The 22,636-nt window shown below is 43.9% G+C and overlaps 1 protein-coding gene across 1 annotated transcript; it reads left to right on the top strand.

Annotated features, from left to right (window-relative positions):
- Positions 1-246: 246 nt before the first annotated feature.
- LOC311240683 (coiled-coil domain-containing protein 92-like) lies at positions 247-13,099 on the top strand (the record flags this gene model as incomplete). The annotated part of the gene is made up of 2 exons (XM_084329256.1): positions 247-268; positions 12,477-13,099. The coding sequence occupies 2 exons, from the start codon at positions 247-249 to the stop codon at positions 13,097-13,099; spliced, it is 645 nt and encodes a 214-aa protein (XP_084185382.1).
- Between the last annotated feature and the right edge of the window lie 9,537 nt (positions 13,100-22,636).

Below are 22,636 nucleotides of genomic sequence, written 5' to 3'. Positions count from 1 at the left end.
TCTGTGGTAGTGGCGTTGTAATCAGAGGCTCCTTCCTCTGTGTAGGTCTGACCTGCATGCACTCAGGACATTTTGTCACCAGTTCCTGGACCTCTCTCTCCAGCCCGGGCCACCACACACTCATGCGTGCCCATTCTCTGCACTTGGTGATGCCCTGGTGCCCGTCATGCAACTGGTTGAGTATCTCTTTCCTCATACTGTGAGGAATCACGATGCGGTCTCCGTACAGCACAAGACCCTTTGATAATGACAGGCTGTTACTTCAGTGGTGACATGCTTTGCCTTGTGCTGGTACACTGCTCACGTGCTTCGGCCATCCCTCTGTGATCAGTCTGCTCACCAATTCTGCAATCTGTTAATAAAGTTTTCAATCAATCAATCAATCAGACTTAAATTATGGGTGTATAGACCGCGTGTAGCTTATTGCCAGCGGAAGAGTGCAAGAATGCTTCCGCATTCGTCACCGCACGCCAGTACGGTAATGCGCCTTTCCTTTCGCCCCGCTCACACAAATGCATGTAGTACATTGCAACACAACGCAGCATTTCCGCGTACATTGCAACGAATCACTTGGAGTTTGAAAGTGATATCAGAAGAAACTACTCAACCTCGGCTGTCTTTAACTATGAGTGAACACAACGCATTGTAACGTTAACGCAGCTGTCAACTGTACTTTACTATGGAATATACATGTATATTATCGCAACGCATCGTCACAGTCTAAACAGTGTTCTGGATTTTCCTACAATGGATTATTGATTGTAAATTGAACCCTTGCACTGAAGAACCATTATGAATCTGTGTTAGAAAATGTTTTGGATCTAAATCACTTGGAGTTTGAAAATGATATGTGGTGGAATTTTCTGTTCAAAACTGTCCAATTATTATGGAAATCTGCTATGTTAAAGTGTTGGGCAGATTCACCATTAGGATAATCTCTGGTCAGGGCCGATACAGGGGGGGTCTGTCTTTCTGGGGAACCACAGGTGGGCAAACAGGAAACCTTTTAGATTTAAATACAGGCTTAAAATGACCAAACTTCCCCCTTGCCGGTAAACATTCGAACAAAAGGCTTTTTGGAGCCCCCAGCCAAATGGTTGGAAGTAGCTGGGGGAGGATGAGGCAAGCGTCCGAGATTCTATTTCAACCATTGATAAAATCTCCCTTGAATAGATTTACATACAGTTGTCACAATACAGTGGGGGCAATAGGCCGTTTGGTTATTTAGGACATCTAGCAAAAGCTCATTCTCTAAACAGACTTCCCGGCCTGGTGCCAACACCCAGCTTTTGTCTAGATTCAAAAACCGGTTTTCCCAACATTGAGGTGACTAGCCAGCCCTATAATGGGGGGGAAAACTCCTCTGGTTCACAAAGAACATGGAGGAAAATACATTTGGACAAAAACAGAGTTAAAGTAATATTAGACATTTATACTGTACCAGACAATAACAGAATAATATAGATCGGTTTAAACCTGTCAGTTTAAGATTAAGTAGAAAGTTTATGGCCAGTTGGACACTGAATTAGATAACAAGGTGGGTTAGAATAAGGGCAAACTAACTTCAAAAATATGCAGTAACTAACTATAGGATCAGTAATAACTGTAAAACCATAACATAGAATATAGATTCTCTTGTAGCTGGTTAAAGAGGAAATATGTTTGTACTTCAGAATGAGATGAAACAATGTGGTCTCTAGGTTAAAGAGTCTTGGTAAATCATGGGGGAACATATTATTAATGAAAGCTAAATATAAACTGTTTGTAGCTATTTAATGTAAGCCAGAAAGACTGTTTTGAAGACTTAAATCCCCAGTATATTAAGACTATTTTTACCTAGTTTTAAAACATTCAAACGAGAACTGTTGGGCTTAAAGGGCCACCTCCTTTTCAAATGCTCTGTGAATGCTCGCGATTGGGTGGAAATCCTATGCGTGAGGTCACTTGGTGACGTCACGCCCAGGGTTTCTCGCTCATGGATAAAATGGGGAGGTAGAGGGACACACAAGAACGGAACCAACACAGGAACAGACCCACCTTTTCACACAGAGGACGGCGCGAGCAGAGGAGAACACGGAAAAGAGCTTTTGGAGGGAGAAAAGACTTTCTTTGTTTGTCAGCCAGACAACAAAGAACATCAACAACTCAACAACTAACATTCTTTAATCTACTTTTTTAGTCTAGTTTGGATCGCAGACGGCATAGTGTCTAGTGATCCGACTATAGCGTTCGTTATTTTAATTGAACCAGAACCATTGTGATTACACTTTTTACTTTGAATTAAAACAGATGCTGGTACAATTTCTCCTCTTTTTCTCCTGCATAGCCGCCGTGAAACAAGGCCAGAGTTATGGTCTTTTGAAAGTACAAGGGTTTTTAGGAGACACAATTCACAACGCAGAGTAGGCTGGTTCTGATCCATCAGAACAGAACATAGACCCTTTGTGACTTCAGATATCAGAAGAAACTACTCAACCTCGGCTGTCTTTAACTATGAGTGAACACAACACATTGTAACGTTAACGCAGCTGTCAACTGTACTTATCTAAACATGGTAAGTTAGAGTGCTGTGTTCACTCATAGTTAAATACAGTAGAGGTTGAGTACTTCATTATCTAAAGATGGTAAGTTAGAGTGTTGTGTTCAGTCAGACAGTAGACAAGTAGAGGTTGAGTACTTTATTATCTAAACATGGTAAGTTAGAGTGTTGTGTTCACTCATAGTTAAATACAGTAGAGGTTGAGTACTTCATTATCTAAACATGGTAAGTTAGAGTGTTGTGTTCACTCATTGTGTTCACAGCCGAGGTTGAGTAGTTTCTTCTGATATCACTTTCAAACTCCAAGTGATTTAGATCCAAAACATTTTCTAACACAGATTCATAATGGTTCTTCAGTGCAAGGGTTCAATTTACAATCAATAATCCATTGTAGGAAAATCCAGAACACTGTTTAGTCTGTGACGACGCGTCGCGATAATATACATGTATATTCCATAGTAAAGTACAGTTGACAGCTGCGTTAACGTTACAATGCGTTGTGTTCACTCATAGTTAAAGACAGCCGAGGTTGAGTAGTTTCTTCTGATATCACTTTCAAACTCCAAGTGATTCGTTGCAATGTACGCGGAAATGCTGCGTTGTGTTGCAATGTACTACATGCATTTGTCTGAGCGGGGCGAAAGGAAAGGCGCATTACCGTACTAGCGTGCGGTGACGAATGCGGAAGCATTCTTGCACTCTTCCGCTGGCAATAAGCTACACGCGTATAGACCACTGCATTCCGCGTTACATGGAGCTCGCGAGGGGGAGTACAATTCATATGAAATGAAGCCGTAGCTACCATTGATGATTGATTGATTGATTGATTGATTGATTTAAAAATGTTATTAACAGATTTCAGAAGGGGTACAATGCAGTACGGCTCAATACACACAATTGTTAAGGGGTTGCAGACCAGAGAAAGACTTTCGCCTTGTTTACATCAGGGTCCGGTCCCCCATTTATTTAAAGACTTTATATATATCTATGGTAGCTACTACAAACATTTACGTCAAACTCAAAATACCGGAAGTGTTGCCTTGGTCTATCTTGAACGCGTATTTAACACACCTGACGACCGGCGCTATTGATATGCAAATAGCGAGTACTTATCTGGGCTTGCACGTAGTGCACCCCCGCAGTGGCGAATCCTCATGGAAGCCAACGGAAGCCAGGCCTCCATATAAAAATATGAATTAATATCAAATATGAAATATGAAAAAAAATAGTTTTTATTTTATTTTTTTATATATATAGTTTACAATAATAATAAAAAATCATTATTTTTCATCTGTGTTATATTTTTTTTTTTAATGTCTCCCTCTTCTCCTTCTCACTCTCTCTAACACACTGTCAGACTCACTGCAGCAGAGGAGACTGGAGAGGAGGCAGGGGGGAGGTGTCTTTCTCCAGCCTCCCCATGTATGTGGACTCCAAAACCAATACTAGCCAATCAGATTCGAGCTGACTAAAGCCCTGCCCACACCTTAAAACGGGCCTGTCAGCAGACTAAGTAGTCTGGCCTCCCCTCTGCACAGTTGAAAATTGTATTAATCCGTGACTGCTCCCACGGGCCGAATATTCCCCCGATCCTCGCGAGATTAAAGCCACGGGTACCTCTCGGCGTGCCGAAACTTTTCCTAAATCACTTCCATCATCGAAAACAAGGGGAAAAGGTCAGCTCGCGACCCTGAAAATGTTGCGTGATTTTAGAAACGCTGTATTAAGTGAGCCTATTATGGGCTCCACGCGAGCTTTCTATCGTGGGAACATCTGGGCGTCCCGCAACTTTTACTCATTCACATGTAGCCCCGAAAATGCTTAGAAAAGGAAAGCCAAAAGCGTGGAATAAACTCGCCGAAACGGAAAAGTTCACGGCCATAGAGGAGACCGTGGGACACCTTTTTGCAACTGAATGTGTCTCGAATTTGCTCCCACGCGGCGCGCAAAATCGTGCAAGGAAAAATCGGACCAAAAATGAACCAATGCTCCAGCAGTATTAATGACCCTGATGTAAACAAGACAAACGTCTTTCTCTGGTCTGCATCCCCTTATAAAATTGTGTGAATTGAGCCGTACTGTATTGTACCCATTCTGCAATCTGTTAAATAAATAAAAAGAAAGTTTGACTGGCCGCCGAGCCATACTGTAGTGTACATGGTGACTGCTTGACTTAAAAAATTTAAAAAAAAAAAGAATATTAATAAAAATATTTAATAATTTCTTTTTTTATAAATTTTTTTGGCATCCCCTGTTATTTTACCCACGCGACGCCACTTTACCCCCGTCCCATGAAGAACGCATGCCTGTTGGTATATAGGAACATCTAGGGACCTGGGGGTATGCATTTCCAGTGTCAGAAATATTGTGTCTGTTACTAGGCTGAGTAAATTGTAATGAAGAAAAAGATAATATAAATTATGATTTATGATTTTTGCATCTTTGATCAAAAATGTATACGGTAGGAGAAAATGCTCATTGAGCTCATTCACCACCTTATTGAGATCATGTGTACAAAAAATCTAAGCAAATGAATAAAGGGAAGATGATTAAACAGAAGGATTTGTAGATACAGTAATTAATGATAATCAATTTTAATTATAAATTCATATTTGACCTTGAACTTCCATTTAGAGCTTTGTATGTAAGGAGAAGGACCTTAAAGTCAATTCTAAATGTTACAGGAAGCCAGTGTAAAGCAGCTAAGACTGCACTAATGTGCTCTCTCCTTTTGGTTCTAGTTAGCAGTCGGGCTGCAGAGTTATGGATTAGTTGAAGCCTCTCTGTGGTTTTCTTAGGGACACCTGTGAAAAGTGCATTACAGTAGTCTAACCGGCTGGATATGAATGCATGGATTAGCTTCTCAGCATCGTTCTGATTAATAAATGGTCGTACTTTTGCTATATTTCTGAGATAGAAGAACGATGTTTTCATCACTTTGCTAATATGATAATTGAAGTTCAGTTCTGAATCTATGATAACCCCGAGACTAGTGACCTCAGATTTGATCCAAGGGGTTAGTCCTCCTAGGTTCTTTATTAATGTTTCTTTTTTAGTTTTGGGGCCGATAATTCGAATTTCAGTTTTGTTCTCGTTTAGTTTCAGGAAGTTCTTACTCATCCATTTATTTATTGCCAGTAAGCAGTCTGTAATGGAGCTAATCGCTGTATCATTTGGTTCAGCAGATATGTACAGTTGTGTATCATCCGCATAGCTATGGAAATCTACATTATGTTCTCTGATGATATCACCCAGTGGTAACATGTAAAGGGAGAAGAGTAAAGGACCTAAGTAACTCCCTTGTGCAACTCCATAGTTGTTGTCGTATATATATCAGACATGATCTCCTAGTTTAACATAGAATTTCCTCCCTCTGATGTATGTTTTAAACCAGCCTAGCACATGTTCTGAGAAACCCACATGGTTTTCAAGACGATCGATTAGAATATCGTGATCGATTGTATCAAATGCTGCACTGAGATCTAGCAGGATAAGGATGGAGATCATCTTATTCTTGTCAGAGTTTAGCCTGAGGTCACTGATTATTTTGGTGAGGGCAGTTTCAGTGCTATGATATTTTCTGAATCCCGACTGAAATTCTTCTAAGATGTTGTTTTCTTCAAGAAAGGAATTTATTTGAACTGAAACTATCTTTTCAAGTACTTTACTAATGAATGGTAGGTTGGATATTGGACGATAATTTGCCATTTCATTCCAAGTTCGTTTTTTTTAGTAATGGCTTTACAACTACTGTTTTAAAGGCATCTGGGAAAATACCAGTTCTAAGGGAAGTGTTTATGATATCTAGCACAGGGCTTGAAACATTATTAAACACCCGTTTGAAGAAAGCTGTAGGTATAGGGTCAATGTCTGAGGTGGAGGAGTTACATTCTGAGACAGTTTTGCAGAGTACATCTAATGTGATGCATGTGAATCTTCTCATGGTTACATTGTGCGGTTTGCTGCAATCAGCTTTATTTCCATCATGAGTAATGCTGGCCCTGATCAAGGTTATTTTGTTGTTAAAGAATAGTGCAAGTTCTTCACACCTAACCGTTGATGACTGAGGAGGTGTAGGGGCAGTGTTGAGTAGTACATTAATAGTGGAAAAAAGGATTCTGGAGTTTCCAGCATTTTCTGTAATGATTTTAGAGAAGTAGTCTTTCCTTGCTAAGCGGATGGTTTTATTATAAGCAGTTAAAGCATCTTTGTATATATCACAGCATATGGTGGTTTTTGTTTTTCTCCATTTTTGCTCCGCTGCACGACATTTCCTTTTTTTCTTTGTTGACCGTATTATAGTTCAACCAGGGCGAGGTTCTGGTTTTCTTCTTTTTCGTTTTTAGTGGGGCGACAGAATTTAATATAGATGACAGTGCATCATTGAGATTTTCTACCATTTCATTTAGAGAGCTGTCATGATTGTGTGGTTCATGTAGTCTGATAAAATCAACTTTGATTCAGCCTTGTCGTTTAGGAGCCTCTTTTGAACTATGATTTATTTTTTTGTTTTAGTAAGGGTTATTTGAGTATCAAAAAATATACAATGATGGTCGGAGAGAGGTAATTCAGTTATTGAGATATTTTTTATGCTTAGCCCAGTTGTTGTTATAACTAAGTCTAATGTATTCCCAAGCCTGTGAGTTGCATTTGTTATATGCTGTGTTAGGTCAAAGCTATCTAGTAGGTAATGTGGTACGGACCTCCACGAGCAGTATTTGGAATGGCGATCAGATAATTGGATTATTTCTTTTGCATTACATCAGATACAAGGTAAGAACACTATATATAAATTTGATCGTTGATCTGATATTTATTTCTACCCCGATCGACGCTGTCTCTGTGTATGTGTGGCTGTGTGCTTTTCATTCTTGCACGAGGAAGGATAATAATGATGATCTAGCGTTGATTTCAGGAAGATTCGATAATCAGGCGAAAAATGACAACGTTTTAGTGTATTCCACTAAAACGCCATTATCGCGTCTTTTCCTGGAAATACACAGAAGCACCCAAACTATATTCAAAACGGTATAAAACGGAAATGTACAGATGAAAAAACAATCCGTTTTGTACATATGGACTGGAAGCAACTCACTGATAATCGACGGGTGTATTAGACCCATAGCTATAATTTAAGATATATTTTAAGCACTTGCAAATTTCGGAGTCCCCCCCATTGATTAAATGGGTGGCGTACTAGCGCCCTCTAGCGAATTAAGCGATGCCGCAGAATGAGTTAAAATCAGTTTATACATTTGTTCAAAATAGCCATAATGTTATGGTTTGTAAACAACCCCAACAGCACGACACAGACAGGTAGTTCAGAGTTAGCCAAAAACGATGGGCGTATTTCTTTAACAAACAGAAATGAGCAAAAATAACGTAAATGCATTCGGGGGGAAATGTCCTTTAGCAGAGTAGGGCTCTGCGGCTCTGCGGCTCTGCCCAGAGCAGAGTTGGCTATGTGGCTCTGCGGCTCTGCAGCTTATTGATAGTCCACTCGTGGAGAAAAAGAAAACGGAGAATGTCATTAATAGAAACGTGGGGATTACGAGGCAGTCCAGTAACAAGGCAGAGTCCAGTACCAAAACAAAGCAACAATTCTTCAGTGTTAAGGAACACACAAAAAACAGATGAAGGTATTGAGTCCAGGAATAAAAATGAGGATATCAGAGCATCAAAAAATAGACTTCCAAAAACTCACCAAGGGCAAAGTGTAAATACGAGGCACGGGTCCACGGAGGCAGAGAGAGGTAACAGCGGCAACTTCCAAGGGCGTACTGGAGAAACACACAAGAGGAACAAGCAGTAGCTGGTGGTGACCAAAACGACCCGACACTGAATGTTCAGAAAACCGTGTATAAGAGGGCTTCCTTCGAGCTGATTGGAAACTCCTTTCAGGTGCATGATGGTAATTGGCACCTGGAAGTGCGCAGTACTGGGCCAGCCCTCACAGTACCCCCCCCCCCTCCACGGGAGCCACCCGGCGACCTGCCCGGCCTCTGCCTCTCCGGATGGGAATGATGGAAGTCGGTGATCAGGGCGGGATCCATGATGAGCTGGCGGGAGACCCAGCTCCGTTCCTCAGGACCGTATCCCTCCCAGTCCACCAGATACTGGAACCCCCGTCCTCGGCGTCGGATGTCCATGAGCTGGCGGACCTTCCACTGGGGGTGTCCATTCACCATCTCGGGACGAGGCGGATCTGGGGCAGGAGGCATCAGGGGACTGAGAGAGACAGGCTTTACTCGGGACACATGAAATACAGGATGAATGCGCATGGATGCTGGAAGCTTGAGACTCACCGCCGTGGGACTGAGCACCTTCCGGATCTCGAAAGGGCCGACGAACCGGGGGTTCAGCTTCTTGGCGGTGGATTGAAGCGGGAGATCCTTGGAGGACAACTATACCCTCTGCCCTGGTTGGTAAGTCGGCGCAGGGATCCGGCGTCGGTTAGCTCCCCGACTGGTGCGCTCCGATGCCCGGAGCAGCGCAGTCCTGGTGATCTCCAAGACACGACGACACCGGTCAAGATGAACCTGCATGGAGGGAACTGCCACTTCCGACTCCTGTGCAGAGAAAAGAGGGGGTTGGTAGCCCAGAGATACCTCGAACGGCGAGAGGCCGGTGGCGGAGCTGACCAGGGAGTTGATGGCGTACTCGACCCAGGGGAGGAACCGGCTCCAGGATGCAGGCCTCTTGGCGGCAACACACCGGAGAGCAGACTCCACGCTCTGGTTCATTCTCTCAGTCTGCCCGTTAGTCTGTGGATGGTAACCAGACGAAAGACTAACAGTGGCCCCCAATCCCTTACAAAAGGCCCGCCATACCTGGGAAGTGAACTGGGGCCCCCGGTCCGAGACGATATCCTGGGGAAAACCATGGAGGCGGAACACGTGGCTCATTAGGAGGTCCGCTGTCTCGGAAGCTGATGGAAGCTTGGGAAGGGCCACGAGGTGAACCCCCTTGCTGAAACGATCCACCACTGTCAGAAGGACTGTGTTTCCCTGAGAGGGTGGAAGGCCAGTGATGAAGTCCAACGCCACATGGGACCAAGGGCGGCTCGGAATGGGAAGTGGCTGTAGTAGACCGGAGGGTGCCTGGTGAGAGGCCTTGCTGCGGGCGCAGACCGTGCAGGCCAGTACAAACTCCCTGACGTCGTTCCTCATGGTGGGCCACCAGAACCGACGAGCCAGGAAGGAGAAGGTGCGGTGGACTCCGGGGTGGCAGGCAAACCGGCTGGTATGGCCCCATTGGAGAACCCGGGACCGAACTGAGTCAGGGACGAAGAGGCGACGAAAAGGTACGTTGCTTGGAGCGGGATGGAAACGTAAGGCACGCTTGACCACGGTCTCGATGCCCCAGGTGACCACTCCTACCACCCTGACCTCAGGGAGGATGGGAGTCGGATCCTCAGTGGTTGGATCCCCCTTGGAGTGTAACCGGGACAGAGAGTCGGCCTTCGTGTTGCGGGACCCAGGGCGAAAGGTCAAAGAGAAGTCGAACCGACTGAGGAAGCTGGCCCACCTTGCTTGCCGGCCGTTGAGGCGCTTGGATGCGCGGATGTACGCCAAGTTCTTATGGTCTGTCCAAATGGTGAACGGTTCCTCGGCCCCCTCCAGCCAATGACGCCACTCCTCCAAGGCAGCCACCACTGCCAGCAGCTCCCGATTTCCAATGTCATAGTTCCTCTCAGCAGGAAGGAAACGACAAGAGTAGAAGGCGCACGGATGGACCCTCTGGTCCGTCGCCGACCGCTGAGACAGGATAGCCCCTAGTCCAGTATCCGAGGCGTCCACCTCCACAATGAACTGCTTCTTGGGGTCTGGGTGGAGCAAGACCGGGGCGGTGGTAAGTCTTTCTCTGGTCTGTATTGTACCCATTCTGCAATCTGTTAATAAAGTTTTCAATCGATCAATCACTAGCTAGCTAGCTAACGTTACTAAACGATATATTGATTGATTGAAAACTTTAACAGATTGCAGAATGGGTACAATACAGACCAGAGAAAGACTTTAGTCTTGTTTACATCAGGGTCCCCCATTTTAAATTCATTGATTGATTGATTGATTGATTGAAAAGTTTATTAACAGATTGCAGAATGGGTACAGTACAGTACAGCTCAATACATACAATTGTTAAGGGGATGCAGACCAGAGAAAGACTTTCATCTTGTTTACATCAGGGTCCCCAGACATTTATAAAATACACAACATACAGATATACACTACTGTTACATCCAGACATTTATGACATACAGGATATACAGACAACTCTGTCTATATATATAGACAGTTTCTAAAAGAGAATATATACATTTGAGGGGGAGGAAACTGTACATTGAACTGTACATAACTATCAATAGACTATCTAGCTATTTGTCTGTATCTCTGTCTAGATAGATGCATGATTAGCTATTGATAGTCTGTGTCTGTTATATCAATTCAATATTGCCAGAGACAAATACACTGCTACTTGCTTGGCAACATTGTAACAAAATGCAGTCGTGCCAATAAAGCATTATTGAATTGTATTGACAAGAAGGCAAACTTTTTTAGTAATCCAGACAGTTCCCATACCTAATAATTGGCCGTCTGTCTAGATAGGTAAGTAGATAGATGCATTAGCTATTTATAGTCTGTGTCTATTTTCATGTCATTTTCCATACCCAGTTCTCTTCTCTAATGTATTTTCTTTTTATGTTGCAGGTACCTGTCAAACTGGAGACTCTTTCATTGGACTGCAAACAGGTAGGAATACAGCCAGCCAGTCACAATCAAAACCACAGGCCAGAGAGAGACAATCACAGGCCAGAAAGTGGTACTGTTGGCCAGACAAGGTTAAAATGTTCCTCCGTTTAAACAAACAGGACTCACAACAGAGCAGAAAACTGTCTTGAGCATGTAAACATCTCTATTGTTAAACCTACATGTATGGGATCCAAGCCTGCTTGATTAATTTAATAACAAACACATCTTTCTATAATGTTGTGATAGAGCCTGCACAAGTATTATCTGTTCCAAGGTGATGGAGCCTACGGTAGTAAAGATGTAAAGAGTCTGCGGACAGTGTCTGGTTTTAATGTACTAATGCAGTGGTTCCCAAAGTCGGGGTCGCGACCCAAAGGTGGGCCGCGAGCAGCCACGGGTGGGCCGCGAGATGATTACATTTTTTTTTTTTTTTTTTTTTTTTTTTTTTTTGTCATGCCACTGAACTTAGAAGCAGGCCAGGACAGTGTTTCTAGTTGTATTCTAAAATGTGACTATATGGTTTTATATTAACTTAATAAATAAACAAAAAAACAAAAAATCTACTTATTTCAACGAACATTTCAAACTAAATAACAGATTATGCACATAAAACGCTGAAAACAACCAAAGCAACAATAGTATTTTAATGAGGCTATTATTATTATCATTATTATTTTGCAACAAGTTAGCCCTCTCATAAATAGCACATATAAATGAATAACTAACTTGAACTAACTTAATAGGATTGAAGTGATATTTGGCTTAAAAAATCGCCGCCTGGCAAAAAAAATAAAAAATAAAAAAACGACGATGTGCAGGCCGCGGCTCTCTGACGCCCTATTTTCTGGGCCCTGGCCTGAAAAGTTTGGGAACCCCTGTACTAATGGACTGATGGTCTGATGGTCAGGGGATGTGTGTGTGTGCGTGTGTGTGCGTGTGTGTGCGTGTGTGTGTGTGTGTGTGTGTGTGTGTGTGCACGTGTGTGCATGCATCTGTATCGATGTCTTTCCCATTCATTGTGTTTATGTTTGTGTACTTGTGCATGTGTGATTGTGTGTGTGTGTGTGTGTGTACTTATGTGCTCCTATCATATGTATTGTACTAATAATAGTGTTTATGTTCCATGTGTCCATATCTGGCTTTATCATAATACATGGTACTAACAGTGTGATACTGTGTGTGTGCAGACAGCAGTGAGGCCCGCTGCCAAGAGCTGCAGAGGAGGTGCGAGGAGCTGGAGGCTCAGCTGAAGGAGAAGGAGGAGGAGAACACAGAGCTGCTGCGGGACCTGGAGCAGCATCAAGGAGCGGGAAAAGAAGTCAGCCCGGTCTGCTCCTACAAGCCCGCCCCTCCCCCCGCCAAGGACAGGCACCCCGAGACCCCCCGCCGCCGCATGAAGAAGAGCCTGTCCCAACCTCTCCACCCGGAGCTCACGGAGGTCTACCGGCTGGGTTCAGACGGGAGGCGCCTGGTTCTCCGGGAGGTGGTGGATGCCATGCCTGACCCCACCCCCTTCCTGCAGGCGGGCAGAGAGACACTCGAGCCTCAGGTCCTGCAAGAGCGGCCTGCGCTTATCCCCCCTATAGCTTCCGAGCGCTCCTACGTCTCTCCCCTGAGCACCCTGTCCAGCCCCCACCACAGCCCCGCACGGGATCGCCAGTATCGGGCACACGTGGGCGTGGCGCACAGGATCCCACACGGCACCCCTCCCCTGGTCCCTCCCCAAGCAGAGCTGGAGACGCTGGCTGTGGACAAGGTGAACGGGGATAAGGTGGTTAGGAAGCGCTCAGGGGCAGACAGAACTGTTTAACACACTGCAAGGGCAGGAAGGAGGCTCACCCACTGTGTTACCTGCTTTTTATCCAACACTGCAATTAAATACAACAAAAAAGAAGGGAAAAATCACTTTGTTAATAGTCTGCCTTGAGAACTTTTCATAACGTAGAGGAGGACTACTTCTAAGCATGCCAAATATTTTGTTTTGAGCCCATGTGACTTACTACTGTGCACATCCTATTGTTTTGCTTTGCTGTTCATCTCACTCATGTCTTACATGGTGCAGACAACACATCCTCAGCCAAATCTCTGCATTAGTGCCTGCTGAACCAGTTCATTCATACACCTTGTTGTGAAGGATCAGATTAAACCGAATATGTATATTTATTTATATATATATATTTAATTGTATTTGTATATCGTTTGATATCCCCTGTATATTCCTTGTACAATATGCATTGAATATCCCCGTTTCTACTAAACAGCCCATAATAGTTTCATTCTACCATTGGACGAGAACCTGGCGCCAGGTTGCCATACCCCTAGGTCCAAGTTCAATCGTGCCGCCTAACATGTCGAGGCAACCCCCGGTTCCGCGCAGTAATATGCCGGGCGAAATACGAGTGGTACTATTTGTTCATAGCGCATATATATATGGCGCTCGTAAAGTAGAACTTTCTTTTAGTCCAGTTCTTTACCCTCCAACAGAGTGACAGACGCAAAAGCCTCCCCACGATGCACGTGCGGTGTAGTAGGGCCTACTTGGCCCAGAATAGGCATTGAGATATCGTGTAGATTAATAGTTGAATGGTCATAGTTTGGCACCATACCGTCGAGTTGGACGTATTCTATTAAGCTAATAATAGTCTATTTATGTATGGTGCATCGTTCGGTTCGAGTTCTACAGTTATCAGTACCCCCATCGTTCCTGACGTTATCTGGATGCTTATCCAGGCTGGTCAGACCCCTAGTGGTGATTGCATCCGAGGAGCTCCGGGTCAAGAGCGACTGGACCTGTATATTGGATTACTCTACCCGACGACGGCGAGCCTTCCACGGCTCTTGGATTATGCTTTGTGTGCTTTGATTATTCCATGGATAAAGGCCAACACTGTCGAGTGTTGGAATTACCCCCCGGAGAGGACTCCAGGTGAGGCGGCGCTCTACACGTGAGGTCGCACCACGTCTCTCCGTTGTGGACCGGCAGATACCGTTCCACAGAGGGTCCAGCTGTATTCGTCTGCTGCCCGAGGTTCTGTGGGCACTGTGTCTAAGACTTTGGATTCTCCCAAGACACCGTCGGCCAGATGGGATACCGCCAGCGGCTTCTCTAACCCCCCCCTCCTACTGTCTTACAACCAGCGGGACCCCCCCCCCCCCCCCCCTTAGTGTATCCAGCTATAATCATTTAAGTACCTTCGCTATCGTTTCCTAAATATTCCAGGTTGTATACTTACTCCCTGCGCAACCAGAGATTGGACATTCAATGTTGATTTACCTACGAATACTCATTTGCCATAAAAGTGCATATTCAATATTTCAAATCATAAATGTAATTAAGTGAATGTTGTATACACCTTTTGCTATATTAAATATTCGATTTGGTACATTTGTGTTGGTTCGTTTCATCAGGTGGGAAAGTGTTCATCATACTTATATCTTGTACTGGGTGGCCAGAAGTTAAAGTACATGAGGTAGTGGTATTAAATAGCATATCTAACAATACAGTCAGGGAATTGTACCCCTCAGCTACACACCTATTGTCATGGCTAATACTTAACACTGTCTCTGTTTATTCCATCTTATCAGCAATACAGCTCAGTCATATCAGCAAGCGATATATAAAAGATGTTTGCAGCTACATACATATTATATAATTTAAATTATTAAACGTATACTCCCTGAATGTCTTTCATCTTCTTGTGATGTCGGTATAGGAATATATCATCTTATCCTATCCTATATACCTGAAGAATGGTTGAACAGAGAACACACTGCTGGTGGCTGGTAAAAATACTCTTATTATCACAAGAGAGCCAAACTCTAAATGCATGGATGGAAATTACAATGAACATTTACAAAATAAAGAAGATAAGAGTATTTGTTAAATTAATCATAAATCATACAAATGTATGTAACACCCTATAGGCCTGGTTTTATTTTCACAAATTAATAATTATGTTGTAAAGAAGGCCACTCCCCAATTGTACATAGTTTATATTATAAGAAAATATATAATGATTTTCTTTATTTTTGTTCTTATGAAAAGTAATATTTTGCAGGGCTGTCCTTGACTAAATAAATTCTTAGTCGACTAACAGTGATAGAATTGGTTGACTAGTTGATTTTGGGGCTGTTTTGGGGTTGTTCTCGACAGAACACATTCTTGGTTGACTGGTGGTGTGGGACTTCAACTGGTCAATTGATTGATTGAGCTGACCAATTGATCAACTATAAGAGGACAGTTGTTACTTACTATTTCAAGAAAACCAACAAATAATATTTTCAACGTGTGATGCCATTATTGAGAAATAATGTAATAGTTCATACAGTAGCTCTGTCTTCTCATCACAGGACAAAAGTCATAAAAAAACTTGCTTTATTGTATTGATTTATACAACGTTACTGTCATTTTCAAGGACCAGTGAGTCTGACGTGAAAAGCGGGACATTATGTGATTATAAGTAGTTTTAATATTTGAGGTGTGAATGTGTGATTACTATTTTCAATATTTGAGGTGATTCAATTTAATAATCTATATTAAAGAAACAATAAATAAATAAAAAATATGCATTACAAACTTACAGGTTTTTATAAAGAACAGGTAATATCACAAAAGCCAGCATTTACTCGTGGCAGTAAAGAACTCTGAGCATGAAATTGAATGAAACGGAGGAAAAAGCAGCATCTGTGTCAATGATTCCATTCAACCTCTTAACACCCCTGCACTCAGGGGCCTTTCTCACTCACCCATTCTGTTCCATTCCATTCCGTTCTAGTCCGTTCCGAGATCTGATGCGAACTCCCCCCCCCCCCCCCCCCCCGCGTCTCTACAATTCGTAGCCGCATTTCTGCAGACCCCTCTCTGATTGGTTGAACTCCATTTTTGCAGACCCCTCCCATTTCTGCAGACCCCTCTCTGATTGGTTGAGCGAAGCCCCTCTCTGATTGGCCCCCCGCATGAGCCGAGACAAGCTCCTCTAGCCAGGAGTCGAAACTCCGTTAACTCCAGAGAGAGAGGCTGAACGCAATTTATATGCATGGAAGTATTGATTACGCCATAACGAATCATTAAAAAAATATACCGTTAACTGGAATATGTTGTGTGTGCCTTTACACATGTTGGATAGGATTATGTAATTGGTTTGTATAGCGTCGCGTATAACGTTATTTCGCGTGACTTCACGGTTTATTCACATTTCACAACAGAGCCAGCGTTCAACTTGTTTACACTCCCCACTTACTGTACAATGTAACATTTAGATTAACCCAGTTGTCTATCTGTATGTCATATGTTACGATGAATTGAAAATGGGGGACCCTGATGTAAACAAGACGAAAGTCTTTCTCTGGGGTCTGCATTCCCTTAACAATTGTATGTATTGAGCTGTACTGTGTACTGTACTGTACCCATTCTGCAATCTGTTAATAAAGTTTTCAATCAATTCAATCAATCAATAACTAGACAGTTACAATATAACATTTAGATTAATTAACCCAGTTAATGCCTTAAGAGAGAGAGGCTGGTGGTCAAGTCAAGTCAAGAGTTATTTGTCACAAGTTGTTTATTAGCCTAGACATTTTCAATTCATCATCTTGTTTACATCAGGGTCCCCCATGTTCAATTCATGATAACATATATGACATACAGGTAGACAGATGGACAGTACTGCTACATTTAGACATTTATGACATACCAGATTTTGAACTTGTGGTAGGCCTAGACATTTTCAATTCATCGTCTTGTTTACATCAGGGTCCCCCATGTTCAATTCATGATAACATATATGACATACAGGTAGACAGATGGACAGTACTGCTACATTTAGACATTTATGACATACCAGATTTTGAACTTGTGGTAGGCCTAGACATTTTCAATTCATCGTCTTGTTTACATCAGGGTCCCCCATGTTCAATTCATGATAACATATATGACATACAGGTAGACAGATAGACAGTACTGCTACATTTAGACATTTATGACATACCAGATTTTGAACTTGTGGTAGGCCTAGACATTTTCAATTCATCGTCTTGTTTACATCAGGGTCCCCCATTTTCAATTCATCGTAACATATGACATACAGATAGACAACTGGGTTAATCTAAATGTTACATTGTACAGTAAGTGGGGAGTGTAAACAAGTTGAACGCTGGCTTTTGATTGATTGATTGAAAAGTTTATTAACAGATTGCAGAATGGGTACAGTACAGTACAGCTCAATACATACAATTGTTAAGGGGATGCAGACCAGAGAAAGACTTTCGTCTTGTTTACATCAGGGTCCCCCATTTTCAATTCATCATAACATATATGACATACATGACATACAGATAGACAGTACTGCTACATCTATACATTTATGACATATCAGATTTGCAAATACAGTACTGTTTGTGATACAAAAGTGTCCAGAAAAGGAGTGTATATACATTTGGCATAGAAACTGTACATTGGAGGAGGTTGGTTGGGTGGGGTGGGGTTGGGTGGGTTGGGTGAGGGCTGTACATTGGAGGTGGGGGGGGGGGGGGGGGGTTGGGAAGGGGACACACACACATTTTACACTGTACATTGGAATATTGACAAAGCCTTACTTGGTCATTTACTGTACAACTAGGTTAGGACATTTGTAGGGGCCAGTTTCGAATTGCAGTCTCACGTAGGTGTTTTTTGAGAGTGTTTTTGAAGGTGGGTAGTGATTCACATTCCTTTACAGCTTTAGGCAGGGCGTTCCACATTGATGTGGCATAATTGCGAAACGTGTTTAGTCCCTTGTTTGAGCCGAATCTGGGTTTTACATGATTTGTGGAGCTCCCTCTGGTGTTGTGATCGTGGTATTCACTGACCTTTGGGAAGTATTTTGACATGTACATGGGTACCTTGGTCGCGTAGTGTATCTTGTAGACCAGGCCCATTGCAAGTTGCTGTACTCTGTTGTCTACTCTAAGCCATCCTAGGTTGTCAAAGTGGGCAGGGGTGAGGTGGGTTCTAGGAGTCAGGTCAAGTAGTAGTCTGACTAGCTTGTTTTGAGATGTTTGTAATTTGTTTTTTAGTGCCTTTGAGGTGCTTTGGTACCATGAGGTGCAAGCATAGTCGTAGTACCCTTGAATGAGTGCTCCTGCTAGAGTCTTCAGGGTATTCTTGTTTACCAGAGAGGAGATCCGGTACAAGAATCGCGTTCGTTGGTTGACTTTTTTTATTACATTGGATGCCATTTTGTCACAGGAAAGATTAGCCTCTAGGATGGAACCCAGGTAGGTAATTTCATCTTTCCTTGTGATAATATTGTCACCCACTGTAACCGAGAAGCCGTCGGTCTTGCTGAGTTTGTTATTTGAACCGAAGAGAATGGACTCTGTTTTGCCCATGTGTAATGATAGTTTGTTGTCGGCGAGCCATATGCAGATTTTGCCTAGTTCCGAGCTGAGGGCTTTTTCAACCTGTAACTTGTTCTTGTCAGAGACCAGCAGGGCTGAGTCGTCCGCAAACAGGAACAAGTTGCATGGCTGTGTTGTGGCTGTGTTGTGAAATGTGAATAAACCGTGAAGTCACGCGAAATAACGTTATACGCGACGCTATACAAACCAATTACATAATCCTATCCAACATGTGTAAAGGCACACACAACATATTCCAGTTAACGGTATATTTTTTTAATGATTCGTTATGGCGTAATCAATACTTCCATGCGTATAAATTGCGTTCAGCCTCTCTCTTTGGAGTTAACGGAGTTTCAACTCCTGGCTAGAGGAGCTTGTCTCGGCTCATGCGGGGGGCCAATCAGAGAGGGGCTTCGCTCAACCAATCAGAGAGGGGTCTGCAGAAATGGGAGGGGTCTGCAAAAATGGAGTTCAACCAATCAGAGAGGGGTCTGCAGAAATGCGGCTACGAATTGTAGAGACGCCCCCCCCCCCCCTCTCCCCCTCTAGTTTGTGTACATACACACTCAGTCTTGGTGCGCTCTGGGTTTTGTTTACGGTTTGCGTTTTGAGCTTGCAAGCTTGCCGTAGGCGATGATGTCACGCTCGAAAATGTAAACAGGAAGAGACTGAGAGACACGGTGGAGACTGGATGCTGATATAAAATGAACAAATAACCAATAAATATGAAGTTATATTTGAACCTCTGTTGTCAAGCCTTGTCAATATAACCCACCCCATTTTATCACGAATGAATGGTGTTGTAGAGTTAGCTTTTGAGCGTTTTGAACGCTAGTTAGCTTAGCCTAGTCTAGTATATTTACATTTACATTTAGTCATTTAGCTGACGCTTTTATCCAAAGCGACTTACAAGTTCTGTGCGACAAGACAGCAAGAAGGGTATAACTCTATCAGCTGAGTAACAATGTTCATCAAAGTGTTGCGTGTTACAGTGTAGGTTAGTTTATTAGGACAAGTGCATGACATTAAGGTTAGTCGGGGTTAGATTTTTTTTTTTTTTTTTTTTTTTCATTTCAGATAATGGTTGAAGAAGTGAGTCTTTAGTCGACGGCGAAAGATTGGACGGGATTCGGCTGTCCTAACTGGGATGGGTAGTTCATTCCACCATTGTGGGGCAAGGACTGAGAATAGGCGGCTTCTCTTTGATGACCCTCCGGGAGCTTGGATAGGAGTAGATCTGAGGCGGCCAGAAGACGCAGAGCGTAGGGGTCTTGAGGGTGTGTAGTTAGAGACCATTGACCGGAGGTAGGCGGGAGCGGTTCCCTTTGCCGCACGGTATGCTAGGTCGAGGGCCTTGAAGCGGATACGTGCAGCAATGGGGAGCCAGTGCAGGTCCCTAAGAAGTGGGGTGACATGGGCTGACTTCGGTAGGTTTGAGATCAGGCGGACCGCTGCATTTTGAATGAGTTGAAGAGGCTTGGTGGCAGTGGCCGGGAGGCCAGCTAGCAGTGCGTTGCAGTAGTCGAGGCGGGAGATGACTGTTGATTGGACGAGGAGTTGGGTGGCTTCTTTTGTCAGGAAGGGGCGTATCCTTCTGACGTTGCTCAGGAGGAATCTGCAGGTTCTGGTTGTCGCTGCGATGTGAGCAGAGAAGTTCAACTGGTCGTCGAGGACAACACCAAGGTTCTTGGCGGTCGGCGACGCGGTCACAGCTGCATTCTCGACTGTGATGGAGAGGTCGGTCAGGGGGGAGGATTTGGCCGGCAGGTGGAGCAATTCTGTTTTGCTTAGGTTCAGTTTGAGGTGGTTGGTCGTCATCCAGGCGGAGATGTCGGACAGACAGGCCGAGATCCGCTCAGAGACGTGGATATCTGAGGGAGGGAAGGAGAGGAAGAGTTGAGTATCATCGGCATAACAATGATATGAGAAGCCATGAGATGTGATAATGTTACCCAGTGATTTAGTGTAGAGGGAGAAGAGAAGGGGTCCTAGGACCGAGCCCTGGGGGACACCCGTCCGGAGGGGGCGGGTGGCCGACAGAGTCCCTCTCCATGACACTTGGTAGGAGCGGTCATTGAGGTATGATGTCAGCCATGTCAGCGCAGATCCAGCCACTCCCATTCCTGCGAGGGCCGCGAGGAGGATCTGATGGTTGACTGTGTCGAAGGCTGCAGATAGATCTAGGAGAATCAGGACAGAGGAGAGGCCTTTCGCTTTTGCTAAGTGAAGTGCCTCTGTGACCGCAATGAGGGCCGTTTCTGTGGAGTGGCCAGTCCGGAAGCCAGACTGATTGGGGTCTAGGAGGTCATTCTGTAAGAGATAAGCAGTAAGTTGGTTGGATACAGCACGTTCAAGTGTTTTAGAAAGGAAGGAGAGAAGAGAGACAGGGCGATAGTTGGCTATGACGGTGGGGTTCAGGGTTTGTTTTTTTATGAGGGGCGTGACTCTGGCTTGTTTTAGGGAGGTGGGGACCACCCCCGAGTTGAGTGAGGAGTTGATGGTTGCAGTTAGGAATGGGAGGATGTCCGGTGCTATGGTCTGGAGGAGTGGGGAGGGTAGCTGGTCCAGCTGGCATGTAGTCGGACGGTTCGACGTTACCAGTGTCAGGGTCTCGGCTTCTGTAATGGGAGAGAAAGATGACAGAGTGAAGGATGAGGTTCTCGATTCAGTATAGCCTGTAGCACTTATTTTTCAGCAAAGAACGTGCAATAAACAAAACGGATACATTCACTGTGTGTTCTGCCTCTCATTTGTTAATGAAACAAAACTAACATCAACACAATTGAACACCAAAAGCTGAGTTTAGTCTCGTCGGCGCTGATTTTGTTAGCTTACATGCTAACGTGAATGGAATATGCCAGTATAACAGTATAGCATTGTGGCAAACGCTAAGCTAACGGCTAACGCTAGTTAGCTTAGCCTGTTCAGCACATTATCCCATCGCTCGTGGCAATTATATTGCATGTCATTGATCTACTGGTCGACCACGGCCGACTGGTTGGGCACCACTGGTCTAATCACTACCCACTTTCAAAACCTCTCTCAAGGGACACCTACGGGAGACTGCAATTCAACACTGGCCCCTGTAAATATCCTAACCCAACCCCCTCCAATGTACAGTCATTTACCTAGTATGGTTTTGTCAATAGTTCAATGTACAATTGTGTTTGTTTGTACAGTGTCTCCTCCCCCCCCTCCCTCAATGTACAGTGTTACTTGTTTATACAGTGTGCCCCCCGCCCCCCCCCCCCCCCCCCCCCCAACCACCTCCAATGTAAATTACCCAGTATGGTTGTCAATATCCCAATGTACCCAACCCCCCCCACCCAACCTCCTCCAAATGTACAGTTTCTACGTCAAATGTATATACTCCCTTTTCTTGACTCCTTCTGTATCACAAACAGTACTGTATTTGCAAATCTGGTATGTCATAAATGTATAGATGTAGCAGTACTGACTATCTGTATGTCATGTATGTCATATATGTCTATATGAATTGAAAATGGGGGACCCTGATGGAAACAAGACAAACGTCTTTCTCAGGTCTGCATCCCCTTAACAATTGTATGTATTGAGCCGTACTGTATTGTACCCATTCTGCAATCTGTTAAATAAAGTTTTCATTCATCCATTCATAGAAATAAATGCATTGAACAAGAAACCAATGTATAGACATAGCATGGCAAACAAAATTGCCAGGCCTAATGCGAGCCAGGGAAGTGCTGTGCGTTGTAACGTGGCTTCATGTTTTCATCCACTGAGCTGTAAGGCTCCACATGCTTGTTTGGTTGCGGTCTGAACTCTCAAATTGCCCATAAATATAGTTTTTGTGGGTATTGTCCAGTTGTTGCTGTGTGGTTTTATCTGCCCAAAATTCAAGCAACCATGAAAAGCATTACAGTAACAACGTTGTGTGTGTGTCACGCCCCCCGCTCCCACTGGCCCGCACCCGAGACCACCTATTTCA

The sequence above is a fragment of the Notolepis coatsorum genome, assembly GCF_963971535.1.
Source record: "Notolepis coatsorum genome assembly, chromosome: 14".
NCBI lineage: Eukaryota > Metazoa > Chordata > Actinopteri > Aulopiformes > Paralepididae > Notolepis > Notolepis coatsorum.
Note: the sequence above shows the minus strand (reverse complement) of the source record. Positions and strands in the feature narration are given on the sequence as shown.